Raw genomic sequence first — 22,712 nt, 5'->3', positions numbered from 1 at the left:
TTGAGTAAAACATGGGCAATGTCGGTCGGCAATGTCAGGCATTGAAAGCGATCGTAAAAGCCTAGCTACTGCTTGATCTGTACACATTGAACACACCTGCAAGCAAATATGAACAGAAAAGTGCCAGAGGAATTGAAAGAAAAATATCCAGTTGGTTGTCATCTTTTTAAATATATCGCAGACAATGATTATGATAAAATTGGAGAATGGTCTTTCATTAATGCAGAATGTCTATATATATCCATGTCGGGACTAATTTCTAATAACCGCTGGTATAATAGCGTTATACGCGTATCGAGGTATATACCAGTCATACCTACAACAGACCAACACACCAAGAACCAGTTTTCATTTGGGAAACATCCGTTTTTTGGCGATAAGTGCAGTTTATCATAAATCAAATATTTTCATCGTGTTACCTTGTCATACGTGAATAAGATCCACTAGCATTCATTCAGCAGAGACCATATACGGATATGGGATGTGGTACGATGTTCCCGTTCGTTAATTCGCAAGAATGTCAACATACACATATAGTTAATCATATGTAATGAATGTCCTTTCCCAAATCAAGAAAACTAACGTAACTCAACGTTTATAAATATATATGTAAAGGATTGGACAGCTTTTGAGTAAATTCTCGAAAACCTCGCATGCAAATCTTTGATTCTAGCACAGTTACGCGTAAAAGTACAGCTTGGTCTTGCGCAGCAGTGACTAGTCTCCAACTAGCCTCAAGGCCTGACCCAGGGTATGTGGTCTTTGCATTAAAGCACAAGGACAAGGGACAAAAAGTTCACCGACAATACAATTGGAAAAAAAATGGACGAACCAACAACCAACACAGAAACACTCAAATGAAATCACTAATTCTACCACCAAACATGATAATGATAATGTAGCCGAGAGCCGCGATGGGGTCTTGACCGTCGGACCACATCGCAGCTTTCGGTTTATGATAATGTTGTTTCATTTCAGCACTATGAGACTTACGCCAAGTGTCAGTCGTCCGCATTCATGGCAGGAACATTCACCTTTGCAACAGGTAAGACGATGTCTGTTCAAGCAAAGCTGGGTAGCCTAGTGGTCAATGAAGTTTCTCCTCCTGTTGGGATGTTGGGGTAGTCTAGTGGTTAAAGGGTTTGATCGTCACACCGAAGGCCTGGGTTCGATTCCACATGTGGGTACAATGTGTGAAGCCCATTTCTCATGTCCCCCCGCCATGATTTTGCTGGAATAGTCCTAAAAGTGGTGCTCAACCTGCTAACTCACTTCTCTTGCTGGTTTGATTCCCCGGTTGAGATGCCATCTCTGGTGTCACATGACATGATATTCTGGAACATGGCATGGTTTATCTAGACCTGCTCAGAAGCTGTGATTAAGCCCCAAGTCTTCAGCCAATGTTTGTACATATTCCCTTGCCTGTGAAGACCCGGGGAAGGATAGGTCTTCAACAACCCATGCTTGCCGTAAATGGCGACTATGCTTGTCGTAAGAGGCAACTAAAGGGATCCGGTGGTCAAGCTCGCGACTATACCATGTGTCATCGTATCCCAATTGAGTGGATGCTCATGATATCAATCACTGGATTGACAAACAAACAAACCAGCGCTAGAACGTAACACTTTTAGCCACTAGTCCTAATAATTATGACATATAGCAAAACCCTTAAAAATGGTAAATTTCTACTAGTCCTTATGAACTATTGGGCAGTTAAGGACTATAGGACTAGTGGCATTTTCTACCGCTGCAAACAAACAAACAAACAAACAAAAAACACATTGTACCACAACAATGTGGATTATTGTTAAAAACTTCCAATTGCTGGATTTGCTTATTTACAGGCTGCTGTCATACAGATGGAATATTCCTGTGCATGGTATTAAACAATAAATAAACAAGCCAACTTCATGGAATAATCCAGAATTATAATGATTTGCTACCCATGTGGACAAAATAACTATTTCACTCATTATCTGGAGACAAAATTGTGGCATGAGGTTCAGTTTTCTAAAAGAATGAAAATACATGCATTTGTGTTCTTAAAAACATGCTGTTTCTTTCAGCAACTGCTGGTTTGTATGTCGTTCAGGAGCTGCTGAAGACACGCCTCCCATATGCCTGGTCATCATTCCTGCTGACTTCGGTGCTGGGCGGGAGCGTGGTCTCGTACGTCGTTACTCGCAAGCAGACCAAGGGTTGTCAAGACATGTGGATGGCAATGGAAGACCGACACACTGCACTGACATCTATTGATGGTGGGTTTAGTTGCCAAGGAAAAACATCAAACCAGGACATTAAGATCTTCATCATACACTGGTGACACTACTGACCTAAAAATTTGTTATAACTCATTTTATGACTAACCAGGCCCAAACCTCATCACCTAACTGACTAGCTCCAAACCTCATTCTCTGACTATCTAGGCCCAAACATCATTCTCTGACTATCTAGGCCCAAACATCATTCTCTGACTATCGAGGCCCAAACCTCATTCACTGACTATCGAGGTCCAAACCTCATTCACTGACTATCGAGGCCCAAACCTCATTCCCTGACTATCGAGGTCCAAACCTCATTCACTGACTATCGAGGCCCAAACCTCATTCTCTGACTATTGAGGCCCAAACCTCATTCACTGACTATCGAGGCCCAAACCTCATTCACTGACTATCGAGGCCCAAACCTCATTCCTAATTAACCAGGCCCAAACCTCATTCACTGACTATCGAGGCCCAAACCTCATTCACTGACTATCGAGGCCCAAACCTCATTCCTAACTAACCAGGCCCAAACCTCATTCACTGACTATCGAGGCCCAAACCTCATTCACTGACTATCAAGGCCCAAACCTCATTCACTGACTATCTAGGCTTAAACATCATTCACTGACTATCGAGGCCCAAACCTCATTCCTAACTAACCAGGCCCAAACCTCATTCACTGACTATCAAGGCCCAAACCTCATTCACTGACTATCGAGGCCCAAACCTCATTCCTAACTAACCAGGCCCAAACCTCATTCACTGACTATCGAGGCCCAAACCTCATTCACTGACTATCGAGGCCCAAACCTCATTCCTAACTAACCAGGCCCAAACCTCATTCACTGACTATCAAGGCCCAAACCTCATTCACTGACTATCAAGGCCCAAACCTCATTCCCTGACTATCAAGGCTTAAACCTCATTCACTGACTATCGAGGCCCAAACCTCATTCCTAACTAACCAGGCCCAAACCTCATTCACTGACTATCAAGGCCCAAACCTCATTCACTGACTATCGAGGCCCAAACCTCATTCCTAACTAACCAGGCCCAAACCTCATTCACTGACTATCAAGGCCCAAACCTCATTCCCTGACTATCTAGGCCCAAACCTCATTCCTAACTAACCAGGCCCAAACCTCATTCACTGACTATCAAGGCCCAAACCTCATTCACTGACTATCAAGGCCCAAACCTCATTCCCTGACTATCAAGGCCCAAACCTCATTCCCTGACTATCAAGGCCCAAACCTCATTCACTGACTATCTAGGCCCAAACCTCATACACTCACTACAGAGGTCAAAGCCCTCATACACAGACTTCCTTGCAGCAGTAAAAATTATCCTAAAGCATTCAGCAGCCTGAATATAAGGACACCCCCTAAAAGTTCTCTTTGACCTTGTTATACCTTTAACAATAAACAAACTGACTAAAGCAGGCTAGTGACAATTTCTGTCTGTCATGGTGTCAGATCGATATATTCTTCCTTCACACTCTATCTAGTTTCTTAAGATTTTGGCAAAAAGAGTTAACACCGAAAAAGATAACAAAAAATGATAAACAGTTAAAAGCTATTTTCGATCAATTGTTTCATTTTGTTTCAGAAAGGAAAAAGATGGAAAAAACATCACCAAACACATTGCCATCAACTCCGTCATAGCTGTGCTGCGTCATCAGTATTTGACCTTTATGACAGAAACACATTGTCCTGAAGCAACATCTCTGTGTAATACCCTACAATAGCATATAGCAGTTACACACAGTCCGCACTCAGGGAGCACTGTTTGAGTGGGCTGGGCCAGGCACTGGTACCAAATGTCCTTTTATCCCATCTTCCCAAGGCAGGGGAGTTACCTATAAAAGTCCATTTTCCACCCTTGCCGAACAAGGCTGGAACTTCTGGGCTAGATTGGGCTATTACAAATTATGTCCCTTCAATATCCCTGCTGTTGACCTATCAAATTCCACCTCTCATATCACTTGCATTTGCTTAAAACAGAATGGCGGCGCCCAGTCAAGACGATCTGATCCATTATCAAAATCTATATTGTGATAAAACTGTCTTACCTCAGCAAGTGCATGGAAAAAACATGAAAAGATTTAGGAGATATCTGTTAGCGCCCAGTTGGTGAGACACATTCTTTGCAAATCCTACAATAAACCGAAATCTGCATGGCAGTAAACAAACCGGATGTCGATTTGGTTACGCGAATTTGATTGAACTATGCATAGACTCGTTAGTCCAGCCAAAATATAACTCCATAATTCCAGCCTAGTTTAGCAAGGGTGGAAACTGGACTTTTATAGTCGGTTAACTCCCTTGCCTCGGGAAGACCATACCTTGAATTGAGAATCTCAACCCAGTGCCTTTTGATATCATATATCAAAACAAGTAAATAAATGCTGTATGTTTTTCACTCAATTACTACTACTACTCTTTACTAACTGAGTGAGTGAGTGAGTTGGGTTTAACGCCGCTTTTAACAGTATTCCAGTTATATCGCGGCGTGCCAGCTTAATGGGAGAGGTAAGCACGAAGTGATGCAGGTCTCAAACTTTTACCACTTCGGTGAAACCCACGAGCAAGCACGGGTATGGTGCTGACAAACCTCGAAACAAACCATCGAACCGGGATTCGAACCCACAATCATAGGTTTCTGGCGTGCCCAAGAGACGCAACTCTGCACAGCAAATCGCTTTACTAACTGAAAAAGTTGTAAGAATGAATTTGCATGTTATATTGATATTGATATACCCTAATGTATTTTGTATCAAATATATAAACACTACTCGATAAAAGTTTGAACACATTAACATATAATGACATATGGAAATAAGAGGTCTATATATAGATTGTTATGAGCCAATGTATGTTATTTATTCAATATACTCCACATTCAGACTACTCAAATTTTGAAACCAAGTAGGCTTATTTTCTAAATAACATTAGGCAGCATTTGGCTCATGATTGGCTCAGATCTGTTTCCGCTGGCTAGGCCAGGGCACTGGTACCAAATGTCCTGATAACTATGCCTTGGTTTGTATAGTCATGACTGAGATGAACCTCTTGTTTGTCATGTGACTGGCTGTAGAGTTATCTCCCTTGTCTGTTGGGTGGCCACAGAGTTATCTCCCTTGTCAGTTTAGTTTTCTCACCTGTAGATATCATCTTGATAAGCTAAGCAATGACAATCGGTCCCTGGCCCTCAAATCTAGTCAAAAGTCATCCTTGTTCCAAGGTCAGAAGTGAAAGTGTGTCAAGGACATGGGTTGGAGGCTAATTCTGGTTATTAGACCTGTTCAGACACACGTGGCTCTGTGGCTTAAGTTGTCTCCCCTAGTCGCCTGGACTCACTGATCATGGGTATAAATTGCTTATTCATTACGTTATCGTACCATTTTTAGGTACATAGGTAAATTACAACATGCCTCACTTTGGGCATTCCTCGAAGATCAAGCAGATATGTGGGAATAGCCTAAGTACTATATGAATTACTAAACCCAACTCACTCTATCCCTCTACCCCTGAAGACCTGGGGTAGAATAGGTCTTCAGCAACCCACGCTTGCTGTTAAAGGCGACTATGCTTGTCGTAAGAGGCGACTAACGAGATCGGGTGGCCAGGCTCGCTGACTTGGCTGATGCATGTCATCATATCCCAATTGCGTGGATCGATGCGCATGATGTCAGTCACTGGATTGTCTGGTCCAGATCGCTGGCATATTGCTTTGTATAGCGTTAAACAACTAACAAACAACATTCACTCACTCTTGGACTTCTCGAGGCCTGGGCTTGACTGGGAATGCTGTAGACTCAGACAAATATGTACTTGATACTTGCCAAAATTGTGGGCCTTGTGATGCAGATGTTGATTTAGTGAAAGTCATACTTGAAAAATAAAGGCAGAATATATGAAATTGTTGTGTGTTGTTTTTTTAATACATGCGGGGCGGTCGGATAGCCTATTGGTTAAAGCGTTCGCTTGTCACGCCGACGCCCCCGGTTCGATTCCCGACATGGGTATAATGTGTGAAGCCCATTTCTGGTGTTCCCCGCCGTGATATTGCTGGAATATTGCTAAAAGCGGAGTAAAACCATACTCACTCACTCATTTAATACATGCGAGGATTGCTATATAACTTGTTTCTTCTGTATGTATTTACACTGTACTCATTTTAGACATAAACTAGTTTCATCGATTATGTTAATACGTGTTGATACGTTTTGACGTTTGTTGGAGAGATTACCACCAAGTCTGTCATGTTTGTAAACAACCAGGTTACTCAAATTTTCACTGGCTTGATGCCGGCTCAACAGTATACTAGCGCTTCAATAATCAGCTGCCACTGACAGTCATTACAAACAAACTTATAACAATCTCTTACTGCCACTAACAACAACTCCTTGAAGATCCGGGTCTTCAGCAATCCATGCTTGTCGTTAGTGTCGTCTAACGGGATCGGGTGTCAGACTCGCTGACTTTGTAGATGCATGTCATCGTATCCCAAATGCGTGGATCGATGCTCATGATGTTGATCACTGGATTGTCTTGTCCAGACTCGATTATTTACAGACCGCCGCCATATAGCTGGAATATTGCTGAGTGCGGCGTTTGAAAACAAACAGGATAGATCCTCATGCTTTAAATCGTTGGATTGTCCGGTCCAGACTCGATTATTTACAGGCCGCCGTCATATAGCGGGAATATTGCGGCGTTAAACAACAAACAATCACATACTGAACATAGCATGTTACAAAGCAACACATTTTCACCATTCTCTGACATTACACGCGATGTATTGTGACATATGCTAGCATGTTGTCAGCACTTATTTTTCGCGAAACATTCAAATGTTGAAATATTGATTTTTTTTCGCAGGCTGGTAGGGTGGGAAACAAGACAGGTCACAGCTGTCTGTTTGTTGACCAATGAATTGCAATACAGTTTAAAGCTAGCTGCGGTAAGTGTGTTATTGTGCTTGGTCCTCATCAACGATTTTGATGTTGAGTGTATCGACGAGTCGATTGGTTGGCTCGGAGTCAGTATACTGTGTCTGAGTGGGGTATTCATGTTACAACTGTGGCATGGTACCTCAGTGGGCTAGCACTATACATCGGCATCAGTCCGGACAAGTACAAGCACAAGTAGCCACACACACACACACACACGTGCATGCACGTCCCTATATAAGCGCAGTAAACCCAATTTCACCTCATCTCACGGCAGCCATGTTGTATTATATCTAAGGTTGCATTTAATTCGTTTTATTTCATGTAATGCCCTGAGTTATCCATGATTAACACTGGTTAACTCAGGCTGAATTTAGACAATCCTGGTTGCCAGAAATGTGGTTGACCGAGATCACTCAAAATCTAATAATCGAATGCGCGTACTATCATTGCATTCCTCTTCCCGAGGCAAGGGTGTTAACTGACCTCAAAAGTGGACTTTTACAGTCAGGTAACTCCTTTGCCTCGGGAAGATGCATTGTAATGGGCCAATAGGACCTCGGTCTGTACTGGCAGGACTCCACTAGTTTCGTGCACGTGACTGTCACATGACTGGCGACAGCCGTGAGTCAAATACAGTTACGGTTCAAATGGTAGTACTGCACCATGACCGTGGAAAAAATATTTATTTTAAGAAAAATAAATAAATCTAGAAACGCATACAAAAGCAAGTCTAGCAAGCTCAAGCTAGCTCTATTCCACATAGGGAAATGTTTTTTTAATTTTTAGAGTCAAGAAGGATATTGTGTAATATAAGATTTCAGAGACTTAATGTTAGTCTATTCAAATTGGTCCCGTAGCCTTTTTCTTGACGTAAATGTATTACAGCTGACTGTCACTGTGGCTGACGCACTGAAGTATAGTTCTTTACAGACATATACTATTTAAATCTATTTGGTGTGAACAAAGTAGACACAATTTATGGATAACAATTTCTTTATTATAACGTTGTTATCCATAAATTGTGCCTACTTTGCCATCCACCAACTTCTGAGAAATGCCTCTCAAACAATTGTAGCCAAACTACAAACATTTCACTGGAGAGCAATTTGAGCATACATACGCTCATGTCATCTCTCGTTTTGTGCTATATTTTTTCCGCGATAAAGATGGTTGACTGTTTGTGTGGAGACGAAGTCACACGTACTGATTGCAAGTGTGCAAACACCCTTCGATGTACAAGATATGGGGATATATAGAGAATCTCACCCTCGTGTCTTTTGATATCAAATATATCAACACGAGTTGATAAAAGTGGAAAAATTCCGAGGCTTGCGGAGGATTTTTGCTACTTTTATCAACGAGTGTTGATATATTTGATATCAAAAGACACGAGGGTGAGATTTTATTTATCATCCAACATCATTCTTCCAACTTCATCAATTTGTGGACAGTAATTAGCAGTGTCTTCAGTGTAAAAAGTACTGCTAACAGCTTCAGTAGCAGAGCCATTAGTGATGTCATTTGATTGTGACATCATGGTAACCAGTGACGTCACAATGGTCTGCAAAGCATTGTGATGTAATTTCATTGCAGCGATATATAGAGTGTAGATATCGCTTGATCTAATCCAAGCGATATCTCCTGTAGGAGCCAGTTTTGGATGATAAATAGAGAATCTCACCCGAGGGTCTTTTGATATCAAATATATCAACACAAGTAAATGATAAAAGTGTTTTTTTCCAACTTTTATCAACGATTGTTGATATATTTGACATCAAAAGACACGAGGGTGAGATTTTATTTATCATCCAACATCATTCTTCCAAACCTTAATCAGTTTGTAGACAGTAGTTAGCAGTGTCTTAAGTGTAAAAAGTACTGCTAACAGCTTCAGTGATGTCGCTTGATTGTGACGTCATGGTAACAATGACGTCACAATGGTCTGCAATGGTGAGCTTGATCTAACCCAAGCGATATCTCCTGTGGGAGACAGTTTTGGATGATAGATAGAGGTTATCACGCGAGTGTGTGTTGGGATGGTGAATATCTTGTATTAGAAATACAGACGCTATTGATGACGTCATACAACCACTATTGGTGACGTAATACAACCACTTGACGTAATACAGACACTATTGTTGACGTAATATATACTATTGTTGATGTAGTGCAGACGTAATGCAGAAACTATTGTTGACGTAATGCAGACGCTATTGTTAACTTAAAAAGACTCCATTGTTGACTTGGCTTGTAAAGACGCCTTAGGGTGTTAATTTCAGTTATTTTCACTTTGGCGTTGTCTCGGCTATTCCCTATTCACTTTATTCATCCAAAAGGTCGTTAACAAGAAGTATATATTATTACATTCGTGTGTATTTCTCCTTAAGTTGACAAAACTCTGTATTAGTTGAAACTTAGATGCGCCCTGTATGTAAGCATTTGTTTGTCATGATTATATCTGTGCTCGTGGGTTTAACTTCCGGCTCTCCTCCCAAATTAAGCATATACGGCGTGACATAACTGACATACTGTTCAACTCAATCAATTAATCAATATAAGATTGCCATGATATTGCTGGAAAATTTCTAAAAGGGACGTAAAACCATACTCACTCACTCACAGTGAAGCTCTGGTTTTGAAACAAAATCATGACAATGACAAAAAACCCATTATCAGATGAATTCGCATTTAATACAATATATTACAAATATGTGTTGCTCAATATAATACAATTCAGATGTTTTGATTCACGGAAGTTTGTGGTCATGGTCTAACGTTTAGTGTTTATCAACTATGTATGAGGGACCGCCCTATAGAGAAATGATTGTTGACGTCAGTGAAGCCTTTTCCTGTGAAAAGAAATTTAAAAAATACCATTTCCGTATTCATTATTTAGTTAACGGCGTCACAATCACCTACATCATCATCATCATCATCATCATCATCATCATCATCATCACTACCACCACCACCACCACTTCCGCCATTATCATCTATAAAAAATAAGCATTAAGGTGATCCAAAAGCGCATCTTCCCGAGGCAAGGGAGTTCACTGACAATAAAAGTCCACTTTCCGCCTTTGCCGACCTAGGCTGAAATTTTGGAGATATATTTTGGCTGGACAAACGAGTCTATGCATAGTCCAGTTAAAATCACGTAACGAAATCGACATTCGGTTCATAAACAACATGGCAACTGCCGTACAGATTTCGATCGATTGCACGATTTGCAGAGCATGTATACAGATGTTTTCCAAATCTTTTAATGCTTTTAATCAAGGAGCTCATGTGATTTGATGTGCTTCACGAGGTAAGACCCATTTTATTTTAATAAAGATCTTGATTATCTACCACGTCTTGACTGGGCACCGCCATTTTTAAAGCAAATGCAAGTGATATGAGAGGTTGAATCTGATTGGTCAGCAGGAGGGAAATAGAAGGGACAAATCGTAATCGCCGCTCTACGATCGAGCCTCAAAATTCCTGCGTAGTTCGGCAAGGGTGGAAACTGGACGTTTATAGTCACCTAACTCCCTTGCCTCGGGAAGGTGTCGAAAGTGATGAGATTGTGGTGGTATTTTAAAAAAAAATCATTATCTCCACATCAAATATAAATAAAGTCGAATTAGCTAAACGTCCATTGCGAGTCTCGTGAGTGAGTAATACTACCTGTTTACGCTTCAAAGTTAACAGTGAGTATGAACGTGCTATAATCCAACAGGCCATATGACAATGAAAGGTAACCTGTTCATGATGTTATACTAACTTTCTTTTCGTCATTATAGAGATACACGGTAGTCGCGCCGAATCCCCAGTTGAAAACGTCGTAATTGATGATGTAGTCACAACCGATGTCTTGTCGGAGCGCAGGTGGGCTACAGCGACTGTAGATCTAGGAAAGTGGGGGAGTTGTTTTAACGCCATTTTGAACACTATTGCAGTTAGGGTCAATATTTCTCAGTTATCTGATTTACATATTGGTATTTTTTGGTTGCCGACAATATGAAAAGGGCTTTTGGGGAATATCAAGTCAAAGGGAGTAAGAAAACATACTTTATGGCAACAACTATTTTATTGCACATAGCGACGTTTCGATGTAGATTTTCACACCGTTAGCAAGCTGGAGTGACAACAACCAAGTGAAGAGAGGTATATTTACATGACATGATAAGCAGCAAATTAACATTGACAACAACAGGTAACAGATAACAAGTAGCACACAGATACTTGGCTGAAACCAGATGTACACTAAGTGGGTGAGTGAGTGTGGTTTTACGCCGCTTTTAGCAATATTCCAGCAATATCACGGCTTATAGGAATAACAAATAGCAGACGGGTAATGAAGCCAGATGTAGAGTAAGGATAACAAATAGTTCACGGGTAATGAAGCCAGATGTAGAGTAAGGATACCAAATAGCACACGGATGAAGCCAGATGTAGAGTAAGGATAACAAATAGTACACGGATGAAGCCAGATGTAGAGTAAGGATAACAAATAGTACACGGATGAAGCCAGATGTAGAGTAAGGATAACAAATAGTACACGGATGAAGCCAGATGTAGAGTAAGGATAACAAATAGTACACGGATGAAGCCAGATGTAGAGTAAGGATAACAAATAGTACACGGGTAATGAAGCCAGATGTAGAGTAAGGATAAGAAATAGTACACAGGTAATGAAGCCAGATGTAGAGTAAGGATAACAAATAGTACACGGGTAATGAGGCCAGATGTAGAGTAAGGATAACAAATAGTACACGGGTAATGAAGCCAGATGTAGGGTAAGGATAACAAATAGTACACGGGTAATGAAGCCAGATGTAGAGTAAGGATAACAAATAGTACACGGGTAATGAAGCCAGATGTAGAGTAAGGATAACAAATAGTACACGGGTAATGAGGCCAGATGTAGAGTAAGGATAACAAATAGTACACGGGTAATGAGGCCAGATGTAGAGTAAGGATAACAAATAGTACACGGGTAATGAAGCCAGGTGTAGAGTAAGGATAACAAACAGCACACATGTAATGAAGCCATATATGCACAGTAAGGATCAGAATTTGTCAAAGGGTGTCTTAGCTTTCTCTACATTGTAAATATATTAACTTGGTCTCGTCGCTATATGGCTGAGATAATGCCGATGCGACGTTAAATTTTAACTCACTCACTCACTCACTTAGCTTTCTGTAGTGAAGTGCTTTGAAACTTCCTTTTTACTGAAATAAGAAAACAGACTCGCCGGGAAGTAAAAGAGACTCTTCTCAAAATTGTAGTTTAAGTGGGCCGATCCACAAAGTAATAGTAAACTATTTCCACTGCGGTGATAATATTCCCACCGGGGCGGGTGCGGTGGAAATAGTTTTCTGTACGGTCATTTTAGTTTTTGACATTTTCGCTTTTGTTTTTGACATTTTCGTTTTTGTTTTTGACATTTTCATTTTAGTTTTTGACATTTTCGCTTCACATTTCAGCGATTCAATAGCTACTTGAAAGTACATTTTCCATGTTTTCGGTTGTTTTTAGACATGATTTATCACATATTTGTATGACAAATTGTGTTAATTTGCAAAAGATTATGATAAAAGTAAGTGAAATATCAAAATATTGAAAAACATGTCCCTTATGGGCCAAGCGCAATAATCTTGGACGCGACGTTAAACCCCATTTCACCTGACCTCACCCCCTTAATACCGAGAGCCAGAATAACAAATATACCATCTTTTAACTTCTTTAGGTATTACGCGGACAGAGATGAAACCACCGACATTCCGGTCTCCGGGCAGACGCCCATGCTTAACACAATGAAAGAAAACCCTTCCGTTAAAATCCGGACAGTTTCAACATTCACATTACTGCCAGTTAAACCTGGCAAAAACCCAAACATTATTGATCGCCTTGAAATGGAATTTCCTGCTAACACCTAGTACCGTAAATGGTTTTCAGTGGTCCATTCGGAGTTGTGTGTTTACAGACTATCGCAATATAGCTGGAGTACTGCTGATGGCGGCGGAATACAACATTCATTCTCTCACTGAGACAGGGTGTTCTGCCGCTACTTACTCTGAGTTTAACACCCGGATGTAGGATGTAGTCGCCGAATTTGTAGAGGATATCGGGTTGTTTTTTTCTCTTTTTTCTCAAAGTCCATCCATCCAGCTGCACCGACTAGTCGCCAAATTAGAGTCATCTTTTAGTATTACTTTGTATTACTGGGGGTAGTAATATTAAGTGGTACAATTCACGTCGTATTATAAGATGGTTATTTCAGTTAGTCGTAAACAAGCCAAGCCTTATGAAACGCCGTTTTACTAGTTATCCCCAAATTCAGTGTATCAATATTTAATCTATTTGATGTCACAAAATGCAAATTTGATATCGAAAATTGAAACTGATTGATATAATATTTTTAAAGGTATTGATATTTTGTATATCAAATATAAGTTTATCATTTCATAAGATAAATTGTGTGGTATCTAAAATATATTTTATGATATCCAAAACTCGAATTTGTGATGTCAAAATTTCATTTCGTGATACCAGTAATGAATTAATTACATAATATAATGAATTCAATTTACAGATATCAATAATTCATTTATGACATCTTATTTATTATGTCAATGGTACATTTTGTGATATATCTGAAAATAGTGTTAATTTTAAATATCAATACATTGAATTTGTGACATCAATATGTCACCTTTTCACATCTTCCGAGACAAGGGAGTTAACTGACTTTAACAGTCAGTTAACGCCCTTGCCTCGGGAAGATGCCTTTTTTACAGAAGCTGCCCCTTGACTAAACATTAGGAGTGTTATAACAGCAGAATGTCATGTTCGGCTTATTAAATGGCACACTGTGCTGAAATCTATATGTGAATAATTCACACACAAGCACAAAATGCATTTCCATTATGTACATGTACCAAGAAGTTAATAAATAATATAACATATTCGAATTTTAGATATCAAACGTACTTACAGTTATACGCGAATTCAAAACGATTTTGTCTAAAACGAAATGCTCATTGTTATTCCCCGAATGCACTTTAAACTGCTAAAAAACACCATTTATGGAGAACCAAAAAATAAGTATTTTGTAATAAGTTTACTTATCTTGTTTTGCCGTTAAACGAATTGTATCAACTTTGCCTTCAATATATAGGAAACTAAAAACAATGAAATAATCATCAACCTTTGCCTTAGACCCAGTTGTGGTGTTCTCAATCGTTATATAACTCCCGTCCAATGATACGTCAACGAAGCTGACTGGGCCACGGGCCGACCTTGACATTACGTTTCGACCGGAAACGCCAGAGTTCTTTGTCTGCGCATGTGCAAACATTTTGACAAGTAGCACACATCGGTCAACACAATTTGTCTCTTCAAATCTTCAAAGCAGTTGGATTTTTATCTGTAAGGAAAAACCAAAACCAAACATATTGTCTAATTGTAAATGGACACTGGCGCCGTATAAGTTGTGTACGTTCTTACAGTATAGGATTATTTAGTGAGTATCAAAGAAAAGAGACTTTGTCATTGTGTATGTAATTAAGAAGGTAAAATAATGTGCTCAATATCTAAACTTCCTAAATTGTTATGCTTACCATAAGTTAAAGAGCTATGGAGGGGCGTTTGCCAATTAAATAACACTACTTATATGGAAACCATTAGAACATATCTGGAGACCACCATTTACCATCTAGTTGTTACGTCAATGCAAACCAGAAGATTAATGTAACAATCTGAAAGAGCTGTAGGGTAAGCAAAAATTTCTGGAAAAGATTTTCACAATGGATTGAATCCAAGTGTCCACATACTGGCAAGATAAATCTTACTTCAGACCTAATTCTTTTTGGCTTTTCAAAACATTTCCACACTGATGATATTTTTGATCTGATACTTTTATTGGCCAAATTTCACATTTATAGATGCAAAATGAAAAATAACCAACCAACCATTAGACATTTCCAAAATGAGGTTAAATATTATTACCAACTAGAAAAATATAGACACTTTAATAAAGCCAAACAGACTGAATTCTATACGAAATGGGCTCCTTATGAAAACCTTTTGAAAATATAAACATTTGCTATTCCAAAACTTTACTAAATATATATCCTGCATCCTGTCTTCATAAGTACTAAAGCTTCTAGTGAGTGTGAATGTGTGTATGGATGTGTGCGAATGATATGTACTTTCTGAAAAAAACCTGGTCATGTATTTTGACTCTCATCCAAACATGATGTACTTTTACCAGTAACAATAAAAAAAAAAAAATAAAAAAAAAAAAAACAATCTGAAAGAAGTGAGTGTCAGTGTCGCTCAAATGACATGCAGTAGGTATTATGTTAATGTTGCTAAACACTGTAACAAATTCGCATAAATAGAAACCGGTGATTATAAACTGTCGGCATAAAGAAACTTTACAACTTTTAAAATGAAATTGCAAAAAAATAAAAACACAAGTTTAAACTAAATCAATGCAAAACAAACACAACAGTGCTCTATGCAGAAAGTGATAAAAATCCATGGCACGTTTTTTTTTTAGAAAATGCGAAAAGGTGAAAAACGTGCCGCTGCGGCAGGCGAAACTATACGTGCAATATGGGTATATACATGATACGGACGGCATTTTCAGAAACACAAACAACTCCATAGAAATGCCACGACTGACACCCGAACAACGCGAGGGGTCCTGGGTAGGATACAGATGGAAGCCACCCATGCCCACATTGCTAGAACTTTCGGTTGCTCCTGTGTTGCTGTAACTAGCCTGATGCAAAGTTACAGACAGACCGGGCAGACATCGAACAGGCAGACCCAGGGTAACTACACCCAATGAAGACCTGTACTTGCGTACTTTGCATTTACAGGAATCGATCTTTGACAGTGACGTCATCAGCGACGATGCCTTAGTGTATATGATTAGTCGACAGACAGTGGCCAAGCAACTCAGGGCTCAAGGAATTAGAACTTACAGACCTTACAGAGAACAGTTATTGACAGCGCAACATCGTCGTCAGAGATTAAGAAGGGCCCGGACTATATGTCGTTGGCAGAAACGTGACTGGCAGATCAGAGGGTGTTCACTGATAAAAAAAAGGTTCTGTCTGTGTTTACCGCCGAAGGGGAGAACGAACGGCAGCATGTTGCCTTCAAGAGGTCGTGCCGTATGGTGGAGGGGGTGTTATGGTGTGGATAGGAATTTGTGGGCAGACGAGAACACCATTGGTCATCGTTAAGGGAAACTTGCCAGCACAGCGTTCGTTACATGGATGACTCTTCAGCCGACTGTCCGACCATTTCTATAATAGCTTCCACGTGGTGAGTTTTTGCGTGTCTTGTAGCAAGGGGTGGCCATGGAGGGCCATGGCAGGACATGGATGTTGTGATTCCCGAAAAAGGCCATTATTAGTCTTGCCGTGTGAGTTCGGCGTTGTCTTGTTGGAAAATTACGTTCGCTTGTTGCATAATGGGAAGGACGTGTGGCTGTAGAATCTCAACCGTGTAACGTTGTGCCGTTGAATACCCCAGAACATGCACCAAGTCTGTTCTACCATGTAGGAGATGGCTGCCCACATCATTACACCACCACCACCACCACCACCACCACCACTTTCTGTATGCAGTTTCCTGCATAACGTTCCACGATGTCTACCATCCGAGTCACGAAGCATAAAACGCGATTATAACCAAACTTGTCTCCATCGCAGTTGAGGCCATACTCTGTGACCTTGACACCATACACGTCGCAGCCGACGATACAGGTACGTCAAAATGACACCTTGAACTGGTCGTCAAGCGCGAATCCCTTCAGCGCGAAAACGGTTCCCCACTGTCTGCGCTGATATTCTACGCAATCCTGGTATTGCCGTTGTTGTAGAGGTGGCCGTGGTGGTTCTTTCAAGGAAGTGACGTAGCCGTATGAATCACTGCGCTAGTAGTGATACGTGGTCGACCCGATCTGGATGTTGCTTGATTGACAGGTGGCGACAGGTCGATTAGTTACATCATTGTGCACGTAAGTGTCAGTGACGTTTCAGAATGGAAAGGGGTCAGCGTCAGACTGTTGTGTCATGGGCGCGATTCCATGTTCAGTGGTCGAGGTCGATGACCGGAATCGTGTTTGGGTCGTGCCAGTGATCGCTGCAAGCGAACTATCATATCACAGGAGGACCCGTATGTTCATTGCTCAGTAGTGAGTGGAACAGCATCACATGCACAGCCATAGTCAGACTTCATCGGTCTTAAAGATGGTCGACTCACATTAACGCCTTAAGCTTCCCACATGAAGGTTATAAGGCCAGTCGTGGTACCCTTTGCTCTTTGGATTTGGCGTCAGTTTGAGTTCCAAGATGCTAATGCCCGTCCATAGACAGCTCGTGTGTCAGTTGATTTGATTAAGAATGGGAACACAGTTGAGAATACTGTAAGGGATCTCAAACTTCCTAAACAAGCTAAATATGCCCAAAGTATGAGAATGAGCGAGCAACCACTTTAACCTCTCGGCTACCCTGTCTTCCTTTACTGATTGGCTAGGTACCTGCTATGAAGTCTTTCCCCATCTTCTGTCATCGTTTGCTACAGGTGGCCGGACGCCGACTCGTACAGGGCCTGGTTATTCAGTTCAAGTGGGGCGACACCTATATGAATGTCAAATCAATACAAGAGAATTACTGTTGTTCTGATGCGAGGTGAGGTGAGGTGAAATTAGTGCCCTCGATGAAAGTGACACACCGTTATTAGTGTCCTGTGTGTGACTGACACATTGTCTTTAGTGCCCTTTGTGAAACTGAAGCATTGTCATTAGTGTCATGTGTGAAACTGAAACATTGCCATTTGTGCCCTATGTGAAACTGAGGCATTGTCATTAGTGCCCTATGTGAAACTGAGACATTGTCATCAGTGACCCGTGTGAAACTGAGACTTTGTCAGTAGTGCCCTATGTGAAACTGAGACATTGTCATCAGGCCCAGTGTGAAACTGAAACATTGTCATTAGTGCCCTGTGTGAAGCTGACACATTGTCATTAGTGCACTGTGTGATACTGACACATTGTCTTTAGTGCTCTTTGTGAAACTGAAACACTGTCATTAGTGTCCTGTGTGAAACTGAAACATTGTCTTAAGTGCCCTGTGTGAAACTGAGACATTGTCATAAGTGCCCTATGTGAAACTGAGGCATTGTTATTAGTGCCCCATGTGAAACTGAGGCATTGTTATTAGTGCCATGCGTGAAACTGACATATTGTCATTAGTGCTCTGTGTGAAACTGAAACATTGTCATAAGGCCCTGTGTGAAACTGAAACATTGTCATTAGTGCCCTGTGTGAAGCTGACACATTGTCATTAGTGCCCTTTGTGAAACTGAAACATTGTCATTAGTGTCCAGTGTGAAACTGAAACATTGTCTTTAGTGCCCTGTGTGAAACTGAGACATTGTCATTAGTGCCCTATGTGAAACTGAGGCATTGTCATTAGTGCCCTATGTGAAACCGAGGCATTGTCATAAGTGCCCTATGTAAAACTGAGACATTGTCATTAGTGCCCTGTGTGAAACTGAGACATTGTCATTAGTGCCCTGTGTAAAACTGAAACATTGACATTAGTGCTCTGTGTAAAACTGAAACATTGTCATCAGTGTCCTGTGTGAAACTGAAACATTGTCATCAGTGTCCTGTGTGGAACTGACACATTGTCATAAGTGATATGTGTGAAACTGAGACATTGTCACATCTGCCCTGTGTGAAAATGACATATTGTCATTAGTGCTCTGTGTGAAACTGAGAAATTGTCATTAGTGCCCTATGTGAAACTGAGACATTGTCATTAGTGCCCTGTGTAAAACTGAGTCATCGTCATTAGTGCCCTGTGTAAAACTGACACATTGTCATTAGTGCCCTATGTGAAACTGAGACATTGTCATTAGTGCCCTGTGTAAAACTGAGTCATCGTCATTAGTGCCCTGTGTAAAACTGACACATTGTCATTAGTGCCCTATGTGAAACTGAGACATTGTCATTAGTGCCCTGTGTAAAACTGAGTCATCGTCATTAGTGCCCTGTGTAAAACTGACACATTGTTATTAGTGCCCCGTGTGAAACAGAGATATGGTAATTGGTGAACTGTGTGAAACTGAGATATACTTAGTGCCCCGTGTGAAACTCATGGTAGATACAGGTCTTCGTGTCCTAATTGCGCAGATCTATGCTCCTGATGTCAATCACTGCACCTTCTGGTCCAGACTCTATCATTTACAGACTGCCGGTGTATAGCCCGAATATTGGTAAGTGCGGCTTTAAATAACAAACAACAAAGTGACCTCGCACGACCTATTTAGATCTAGGCACATACGCTGAAGAAAATAGTGCGTTCCCTGCTTAGCACTCTACAACCTATTTGTGAAGACTTGATCATTAGTACAGCTCCCGCAGTTTCGTAATCATGTAACTTTCCACGTAATAGCGTTATTTTCACGACATAATACTTGAAACCACACTCTGACCGATTGTCGCCGGACTGCGGGAGTAAAGTACATTCAAGGTTATATTGACAAGGAGGTAATCTTTAACTCACCTTCACTCCACACAGCACATGGAGGCCTTGATACTGTGTATAAGTTCTGATATCACATAAGTCGTCACCCGAGCAAGCACCAACAAAGGCGTGTTCAAATCATGAGTAAACAAACCAACATGCTTCTACCTAGGTATCATTTCACCTGAACTACATTTCAACTGATAAAACGCCACACAGGCAATATGCATTGGGTCGCAGCGAAATACAACGAGGTATTGTGTAGTGAAAAAAAAGCAAAAGCATTAATATTAGCATGCACTCAATACTAATAACATGCATCCGGTGAATTATTTCAATTCTTTGTATTAAACGACCGTGCTATACTCCGAGGGAGATAGAATTGCCTCGGCGTTTGACAACGCCCACAGCAGAGTATGACTGTCACAAATACAGAGCTAAACCTGCTTTCATGAACGTAAATGCTTCTTTTGACGTGCTATATTTGGACTATTATGTAGCATGTGTAATCACCATGCCCTTCTGTCAGGGGATGTGTCATGCTATTGTGGATGCTAGCTGTAATACTAGCCAGAAAAGAAGCTAGGTATTTCCTGCGTGACAACTGAGGAAAAAACGCACGGACCTAAGACACATCCTTGTCTTACCACCACGATAATAAAAAGTGCATGTAGGACATGAATTGAAGATTGACAAAGTAGACACAATTTATGGATAACAACGTCTTCATTTACTGTAAAGGCAACGTTATAGATCCTTATACCCTTGCCATGCAAGGCTGACTAATGAATGTAGGGCATATATTGAATACAATCGTTTTAATGTTTCGTCAGTATGTCATGCATAAACACTTGTGCAATACTTGTCTAGTGTGTGGCTTGACTGTTTCCGTCGCAGTCATCAGTATTCCAACTCTTTCACGGAAGCTTGTACACTATCGAGCCAAGCAAACCAGTAGGTGGAGGCTTAAGTATCGATTCAAGTCATCGGGGATTGATGTCACACTATCAGCAAGGTCGCATTGTTACCGTCCTATCCTATTTCTTATGATCGACACGCATGGGGTACCGGGGACCTACTCTCACCCAGATTCCCACCCAGATTGCCCACTTTGTTCACCCGATAGGACATTGCTTCTTTAAAAAAGAGGCCCTTTTATAATTTGGAAATTGTCGTTCAGTAATCGTGTAATATTTTTGAAACAAAATATATCACCTGATGAGAGGTGCATTTTATAATTTGGAAATTATCGTTCAGGAATCGTGTAATGTTTTGGAAAAATATATCACCAAAAGAGTTATGACTGTTATCATTTGGAAATTATCGTTCAGTAATTGTATAATATTTTTTAAAATAAATATATTATCAAATGGATTGCAGTACCACGGTAATGGAGAATCGTCGGTCGCAGGGCAGACATACTTTAGTGAAATTTGATGAGCTGGAGGGAATAAACACAACTTAATTACAAAGGTAGACACTACATGCATGAATACAGTTTCCAAGTCAGGGGATCAGTTTGTTAACTTGTTGAAGTGTGTTAAACGAAGGAAACTGTATCGTTATTCCATTCAAGATGTACTTTTTACTCTGCTCAGCAGGGTTGAAACTCTCACGTTATTTGACCACGGCATTTACATGCGTCATCAACACAATAGCCTTACATCCTGTGGGTGTTGAGACCACAGATAAATATCGTAATATTTTCACGATTACTTTGCACTGTCTCTAGGGGAGATATTTGAACCGGATTTTGCAGTGACAGATACTTAGATGAGATTGTTCACACAGACTGCATTTATGAAATTGTACAATGGGTTTAACTGCATGTGTTCTCGCCTTCGGTTACCGGTCGCTATGATAACGGAGCAGATGAAATACATGTACTATCGAGATCTTTGGGGATTGCACTTGTGTTGTGTTTTGTTCTCCGTATTTAGAGAGACAGCCGCGCAGGCCGTGTAGTGCAGACGTTGTGGCAGGGGATTAATGGTATCTGAGACTGTGCAGCATTTCACGCACTGCGCGATTCCTTTGAGAATTCAATCAGTTTCTAGGCCTGAAATTGTTGCCATTACATCATGAAATGTACATGCTCCGTGGTTCCATGTATCTACCAGCTTACTGCTCCGTGGTTCCATGTATCTACCAGCTTACTGCTCCGTGGTTCCATGTATCTACCAGCTTACTGCTCTGTGGTTCCATGTATCTACCAGCTTACTGCTCCGTGGTTCCATGTATCTACCAGCTTACTGCTCTGTGGTTCCATGTATCTACCAGCTTACTGCTCTGTGGTTCCATGTATCTACCAGCTTACCGTTCCGTTGTTCCATGTATCTACCAGCTTACTGCTCTGTGGTTCCATGTATCTACCAGCTTACTGCTCTGTGGTTCCATGTATCTACCAGCTTACTGCTCTGTGGTTCCATGTATCTACCAGCTTACTGCACTGTGGTTCCATGTATCTACCAGCTTACTGCTCCGTGGCTCCATGTATCTACCATCTTACTGCTCTGTGGTTCCATGTATCTACCAGCTTACTGCTCTGTGGTTCCATGTATCTACCAGCTTACTGCTCTGTGGTTCCATGTATCTACCAGCCTACAGCTCTGTGGTTCCATGTATCTACCAGCCCACTGCTCTGTGGTTCCATGTATCTACCAGCCCACTGCTCTGTGGTTCCATGTATCTACCAGCTTACTGCTCTGTGGTTCCATGTATCTACCAGCTTACTGCTCTGTGGTTCCATGTATCTACCAACTTACTGCTCTGTGGTTCCATGTATCTACCAGCTTACTGCTCTGTGGTTCCATGTATCTACCAGCTTACTGCTCTGTGGTTCCATGTATCTACCAGCTTACTGCTCCGTGGCTCCATGTATCTACCATCTTACTGCTCTGTGGTTCCATGTATCTACCAGCTTACTGCTCTGTGGTTCCATGTATCTACCA

The 22,712-nt window shown here is 40.9% G+C and overlaps 1 protein-coding gene and 1 long non-coding RNA gene across 2 annotated transcripts; one reads left to right on the top strand and one right to left on the bottom strand.

The window, feature by feature from the left end:
• LOC124118238 (transmembrane protein 141-like) lies at positions 1-6,185 on the top strand. Its single transcript, XM_046480347.2, has 4 exons — positions 1-150; positions 979-1,045; positions 2,067-2,258; positions 3,873-6,185. The coding sequence occupies exons 1-4, from the start codon at positions 109-111 to the stop codon at positions 3,926-3,928; spliced, it is 357 nt and encodes a 118-aa protein (XP_046336303.1). The 5' UTR covers positions 1-108; the 3' UTR covers positions 3,929-6,185.
• Positions 6,186-9,893: 3,708 nt separating this feature from the next.
• On the bottom strand, positions 9,894-20,002 carry LOC124118234. Its single transcript, XR_006858444.2, has 6 exons — positions 19,801-20,002; positions 17,769-17,868; positions 14,418-14,636; positions 13,283-13,387; positions 10,988-11,113; positions 9,894-10,070 (listed from the first exon to the last, which is right to left on the bottom strand). It is a non-coding gene; the product is annotated as an uncharacterized LOC124118234 (long non-coding RNA).
• Between the last annotated feature and the right edge of the window lie 2,710 nt (positions 20,003-22,712).

Source organism: Haliotis rufescens, unplaced genomic scaffold (genome assembly GCF_023055435.1).
Source record: "Haliotis rufescens isolate VD_foot unplaced genomic scaffold, xgHalRufe1.0.p SCAF_8, whole genome shotgun sequence".
Taxonomy (NCBI): Eukaryota; Metazoa; Mollusca; class Gastropoda; order Lepetellida; family Haliotidae; genus Haliotis; species Haliotis rufescens.
This window is presented reverse-complemented; position numbering and strand designations above follow the sequence as displayed.